Source organism: Tyto alba, unplaced genomic scaffold (genome assembly GCF_018691265.1).
Source record: "Tyto alba isolate M040663 unplaced genomic scaffold, T.alba_DEE_v4.0 Super-Scaffold_23, whole genome shotgun sequence".
NCBI lineage: Eukaryota > Metazoa > Chordata > Aves > Strigiformes > Tytonidae > Tyto > Tyto alba.
Window position 1 is genome coordinate 19,192,367 of NW_024881297.1, and position 6,954 is coordinate 19,199,320.

The 6,954-nt window shown below is 35.3% G+C and overlaps 1 protein-coding gene across 1 annotated transcript; it reads left to right on the forward strand.

Moving 5' to 3' along the window:
- Positions 1-4,088: 4,088 nt before the first annotated feature.
- LOC104359387 (interleukin-15-like) lies at positions 4,089-6,505 on the forward strand. Its single transcript, XM_009965133.3, has 4 exons — positions 4,089-4,229; positions 4,329-4,367; positions 5,897-6,016; positions 6,395-6,505. Exons 1-4 carry the CDS (start codon positions 4,089-4,091, stop codon positions 6,503-6,505), a joined length of 411 nt encoding a protein of 136 aa, XP_009963435.3.
- Positions 6,506-6,954: the final 449 nt, after the last annotated feature.

The window sequence follows — 6,954 nt, forward strand, 5'->3', positions numbered from 1 at the left end:
TAAACCAACAGATCATGATCACAAATCGAAGGTTATCACCTTCATCAGCCATATGAACTCTGCTGTGGTTCCTATGACTCTACTAACAGTAATCTTGTAAAAGCGTGCTACTGTAGTAGGAGTCTGAAAAACACCTGCACATGTACTAAACCGTACCAAACAAGACATTCACAGTGACTCCTGATGAATATAACTTTGTTCTGGTGATGGAGAAAGAAAGCAAGCACCTTCATCAAGATGCCTAATACCTCACTGAAACCAAAACTTCCCTCCAAAATTCACCAGTCATCAGGTTTGCAAGGAAAAATAACATTAAAAAAAATGCAAGCTTTCAGTTTAGAAAGACACAAAAAATAAGAGCCTAATCTGAGAGGAGTCAGATCCTATGTAAAAACTTTTCCAGACTTTGAAGTTGTACAGATCAGGGGTTTAGTCAGCATGGGTCATTTACTTCTACTCATTTTCTAAGAGAAAATGAACCCTTGTTCTTCATATTCTTCTCCCTTCCCAGCCCCTTGATTCACAAATATTGTCTCCCTCCAATATATTTGCTTTACTGCTATCTTCCTTTAAATTTTAGGTGAGGCTTTTAAAGTGTTCCTTGTATCTTTTCAGGTATGGTGAATTTTACAGTGGTTTTCCCATAGCGTAACGCTATTTGATTTAGAAAAAAAAAAAATGAGATAGAAATCAATTAAACTTTCATAATTGTGCATTAAAAACAAAACCAAACGAAAAACCCACGGTATGACATGGTGACCAGTACCTGCCCCAATACTTTTTGAAGGCAGGACTTTGGGGGTTCAGCATTGGCAGCACTACTTTATCCTGTATAATTCCAAGTCAACTTAAAGGAGTAATTTAATTTCCTGTTAAAATGTAATCAACACAAATCTGGGAGGGCTATCTAAACCACTTTACTTCTGAATAAAACCCTAAGTAAATCCTTTTCCAATAAAAAAATATGAGCTCAGATTAAGCGTCATTACTGAAACCTGACCAGCGCAGAAGTCCAACACCATACAGAAATATTACTTTATTTAAAAGTTACAGCATATCAGCATATTCTCATCTGAAAAAGCTATCCATCTCCAACAGTATATGAGCCCCGTAGCATACACTGAACTACTGGTTTGTTATAATCTGACAGATAGCACTTAAGTGAAAGACATGCAAGTAAGGAAAATCTAATTTAGAAAAAAGATTAAGACGTTTTAGACACAAACCTATTCAAATGCAATAGTACTGCTGGGAACTGTTGGGAGACTTATACCATCATGTCAGCATACCAATGACGCAAAGGCCGCTACACAGCCAGCCTGTGGTCTTACTAGTACCATGACTGTGAACATTCTGCGTTTGTCCCTGTAGATTCAACTTCTTTCTACTACTTGTGGTCAGATTTGGTTTGTCTTGCATGTACACAGTGAAGACACAAAAGACTGCAAGAGCAATCTAATGACCTTGGAAACTGCTTAGCTAGCATAGTGAATATTAAAACTTTTAAGCAGGACAGACTCCCAGAACTGAAGGTATAATTCAAACATGAATTTGTGCGTTAACATTAACTGTGTTTGTGTTGTTTCTGGGTTTATCAAAACACTCCAAGCCATCCCCCTCCCCATTCCTGGCACATCCAATAAAGATGGCCAAAACTAGATCTGTTGCTTTCTTCCGTTGGACCACAAAGCCTGCAGCAAAACATGGGAAAATTAATCACTCGAATGCCTGGGCACGCTTAATTAAATACTGCATATTCAGGTTCCACACACACCCCCCCTTGAAATGCAAGCCCCTCTTAGTCTTTGAAAACAACAGATAAAGAGATGTTACTTCAATTAAAATATAAAGATCCAATTCTAATTATACATAGACTAGAACTAAAATCATAGTTTTATACACTATAAAGGACTTAAAAGGAAAATGTTCTTAAAAGCCCTGTGGTCAAAGATGCATGGGAGGTAGTTACCTGAGCAGTGTTTGTTCTTTAGCAGACCTATCTGTAAACTTGATGAAAAATATCACAGAATGCTCAGACTTTCTTTTTTTTAAGTTCTTGAAGACTTGCAAAAGGAAACAGCAGAATACTTGGAAAACAAAAGTACTAATCCAGTGCTGGCTGTGTTGTATTTTAAGCACGGATTCAAAAAAAACCCAACACTCCAGCACAAAGCAAGTGCTTGGAGCAACCTCTTATCTAAACTGCTGAAAACTACTCCAGAAGGCATCAATCAGATTCAGCATCTCAAATACCAGTGCTTCCAAATGTACTTCCATGGAATATTCTATAAAGAAAAGAGAAAATTATGTAATTTTATAGAACATAGAAAAGACTGTATAGCTTTGAAAACATCAAGCAATAATTACAAAAACATGTCTTGTTCTCACTATTGAGGTATTTCTTAATACTTGACACAGTGAAAACACATTAACTTAAACCAAACTTGGAAAACCTCGAATAAAATGACCTAACTTTATAAGCACCCTGGAGAAAACCTGACAACCCAGTGCTCAGCAGCTCACCTCTGCAGTCATAACTTCTGGTTGAAATTGGTTGCTCTCAAGAATGCAAGGGATAAAAGATAAAATGCCAGGAAAGGTTTCAAACTGCACAAATACTACATACTGCAAGCTAAAATAGCTACTAGGACTTCTGTATGACCATACACGTTAAATGTTTGTACTTATTTCAAAACCAGGAAATGAAGATCAAGTTCTCCAGGAGCTGGGATTGCACTGCTAATTAACACCAGTTTAATGGCTAGTGGACAAACAGACACTAACAAAAAGAATTACAGTAATGGACTGTATTTAATCCAAGGAAAAGCATATTCTAACCAACTTTGAACAGATTGACTCCTCCTCAGATTACATGATCAGAACATGTAAAATACGTTTCCACATGTTTGCAATGGCAGGTGAAGTAGCCATGCACCCAGTCTTGCTCATCCCAAATGCTACAAAACTTTAAACCACAGTAGCATGCAAATCCAGAATTCATTCCATACAGCTTCAGCAACTAAATTCACTGAGCAGAACCACATTTCACATAATGTTAGAGATTTCTGGGCAGCAGGGGGAGTTATCTGGCTCAGAACTACACTCAAAATTAAGAAAACTATGAATTTTAAACACTGCACATAGCATTCCAAAGATACCAGCCAAAAGACCCCTGCATCAGAAAAGAAAAACAATTCAACGATATTATGCAAGAGTTCAGTGTCAAATTACTGTTTACTCTCAACTTCAGTACTGTGATACACACCACAAAATGCAGTGGGTTAGGTATCAGTAAGAAAAATCTGTAAATATTTCAAAAAGCAGTGCATTTTCACTGTAAGCTGGAGAAAAGTGAAAGACACATGCAAATTAAAAAAGAACAGCATTAAGGTATACAGTAATAGAAAAAATGATTTAATATCCCAAAACAAAGAATCCTGCTGCAGTTTTTTTCACAAACATTTTCAATTTGATCGTATAAAGACTGATTTATGCACCTAAGCTTACACTAACTGTCTTTGCAAAAGATGACAGGTAAAACCACCTTCAGACAGGAAGCCAACTTTCTTCCTGTTGTTTAATCAACAATTACTAAAATGAGAATACTTCTTTCTTCACTTAAATAATGCCACAGGATTTGTGAAATGATAAATATATACAGATAAACAAACAAAATGGTTAAATTAAACATCTTTAGAACAACGTTTTGTGTGGCAGGATTATATTCTACAGCATATTCTATGGGGGAGTGGGACAGCGCATGAGGGAAAAAGTGTTTCATGCAGAAAGCACAAAGAGAGACTGCCAAAAGTGAGTGTGGGCTTCTTTTACACCAGTGAATGTAGGTAAAATCCCTCTTGCTTTATAAAAATTCCAAAGTGTCATCAGGGGAGGAAAAACAAAAGTAATGATTCTTACCATGCAGGTAGAACATATGAAAAAATGTGTAATAAAACATGACGCCCCCATCTTTTTCCCCCCCAGAAAGAAGAGTATAAATACACTAAACATCTTAAGGACAACTTACTAGCTCTCATCTTTTATCACAACTCAAATACTAGCATACAGATAATCAGGACACTGACATAATGTGCAAACTACTGATCTTCAGCTGCATTTCAGCAGTAATGCTTATGACTGCAGCTTATAGACTACCTCAACCAACAGAAAAAGTGAGCCTTCTTAAAGCTTTAATAGGAGATTTAAAATCCTTGGAAAAAAGCAAAGACGTAAGTGGTTGATTTTATTTTATTATAAGATTATCTTCTATTTATTTTCTTCTATGTATTTTTTCAGAAAAAATAACTTTTTCTCCTCATTCTCTACAGAAGATTCATCTTGACCTTTACACACCAAATGAGAAACAGGTGAGTTTAAATTTTTTGTTTTCAGAAGGATATCTAAGATATGGCTACTTTACAGTGATATATTACTGAGTTATACCAAATCAATTCGCTCATCAGAAGGGCAGATATAAAAGACGGTTTGAATTCAGTGTAGGGAGTGCAGTTTCTTAAAGACACTTCTGCTTTTGATTTGTATTCCCAAACATTAACAGGCTAATGAACAGTATTAGCTTATTGTTCTGCACAATACGTAACACAAAATGATTCCTCCCTATTCATCCTACTGAATACACAGCTGACAGGAAAAAATGTTTTATGAATTTTTTAAAATTGTCTAAGATTTGCAGGAGGCAATACTGTCATATTAACACTAACACAATAACAATTCTGAGAACAAAACTAGACTTAGAAATAAATAAAGCAATATCTATACCAAAGTGGCCATATTTTAGCTCAACTAGATGCAGAGCCACAAGCAGGTTCTGTTTAAGATGTTATAATTCTTCCATAATCCTAGCAATGACGAAACTTAGTTATGCTCTACCTAATTTTTTTCAGGAACAAAACTTTACCAAGCCATTCTAGATCTATTAGCCATATATTAATGTTTTCTAGTATTTACTTAATACCTAAGACTTACTTCCACACGAATACTATCATCGTAGCTGCTTCTTTCTAAAAAACTGCACATCAGAGTGCTGATAGTGTTCTAAGCACAGCTTTACCACAGACTATTTATCATTGACAGGCTGCTGATCTATACTACTTTTCTTTTTAATTCAGTGTGCAAGTAGAGGTATGAATAAGAGCATCAAGTTATTTAGGACTGAAGAGCCGTTAAAACCTTTTCACAAGTTATCTGTTAACTACTTTGAGCCTCCAATTAAGTCTTTAATCCAGAAGAATTCTCTCTTAACAGTAATTTTGTTTCAGTAAAGATTTAAAGCCAGATTCTGCAACCACTTCCTTATCTGAGTCATTTTTCTCATATGCTGGCAACATCAAGACGTATCTCAGAGCTCCAGTGCTTAAATGCAAATGTATGAGGCTAATTAATAACATATTGTCACTGAGTGTCTGACAGCTTTTAAGAGTAATGCATAGTTATTTATCACAATCAAAAGCCAGATCAGATGCAGACATTAGAGCAACCAAAATACATTAACTGAAGATGGCTCTGAAAAGGACACTGTAAAACTGACAGAGGCTTTGACTACTAATCCTTCTGCTATAACATGATTTCCACATGACAACCAGGAGTAATGCTCAGTTTAGGAGCAAATACTGCAGTTTTGTGCTCTCAAGAGATACCCCACCACTTCAAGTGTCCTGTAAAGATTATTCACTTTTCAAAAGCTACAATAATCAACCATAGAATTAAGGCCACATGTAACATTTTACAATACGATTTTAAGGGGGACAAATGAACTCTATGTTGTAGAAAACCAACAGCTTAATTCTTGATATGAGGACAAAAACAATGGGTAATTGAGATTTTTTTTAAGTGAATCAACTGTCATCATATATAATGATATTGCTGACCATTTTAGGAGTGCAGCTGGCAAACTCTACAATGTTACCTGACAGAAATGGACACCTTGGAGAATGAAATTGAAGATAAGGATCTTGATAATCTTCGAAATATCAAAAAGAATCTCCAGAGCCTTAGGGTAAGCAACCTTTTTACCCGGTTTAAAAAAACAAAAAGAAAAAAAAAGTGTTTCAGTGTTAGTGAAAAGCAATGCCAGAATCAGCGTTTTTATGCCTCAAGGTCTGTTACCATCTCTTGATAATACAGGATTTCATACAAAAATATCATAACATTAAACTGTATAAAAACATCTATTTGCATGACAATCCTTTATAAGGAGCAACAGCTTCATCATATCATCCCTTAACACCTACCAACTGAAAAAAGCCATTCCCCAGAAATATTAAGGGTTCTTTTTTCTTAAAAGAAAAGCTTAACATACAGAAGTTGATGCATTATTGCTAAAACTAGCTGGCAAGAGAGCTATCACCAATCAATAAAAATATCTGTATTGCAGGACCTAACTCCCCTAGGAACTGGATGCAAGATCTGTGAAGCTAATGACAAGAAGAATTTTCCTGCATTTCACCAAGAACTGAGAAACTTTCTGATATCTATGTTAAAATAATCAGACAACCATTTTTATTTTTACGGCTACATTATTTATTTAAATATTTAATTATGACTAATTTATATATTTTGCCCTGTGGCTTACTAGCTTGATGTCCATTTTGGGACTACTGGATATTCTTAGTCTGGGTGATAAAACAGGCTGTTCCAAGATCACATTTGATCCTTTCTGTAAGCCCTACGGGCTCAAAATGTACTTTGGAAAACTAATTGGTTCTCACTTTGGCAATAAACTTAGAGAGACAACTATTTATTGAAGAAACTAATAAAAGTTACTTGTAGATTATATTTAATAAATTTCAGTAACACATAAAAATGTCTAGAGTGTTCTTTGTTCAATGATACTGTAGCTTTCACTGGTGACTTACTACTCTGCTTTTTTTTAAAACACAATTAAAACCCCTAAAAGCATTTACCAGTATACAAATCTACAGGTACCACTCAGAA

Coding starts and splice junctions, on each gene's coding strand:
- LOC104359387 (XM_009965133.3), top strand. CDS start 4,089: ATGTGCAAACTACTGATCTTCAGCTGCATTTCAGCAGTAATGCTTATG. Junction 4,230..4,328: donor CCTTGGAAAAAAGCAAAGAC/GTAAGTGGTTGA, acceptor CATTCTCTACAG/AAGATTCATCTTGACCTTTA. Junction 6,017..6,394: donor AGAATCTCCAGAGCCTTAGG/GTAAGCAACCTT, acceptor TCTGTATTGCAG/GACCTAACTCCCCTAGGAAC.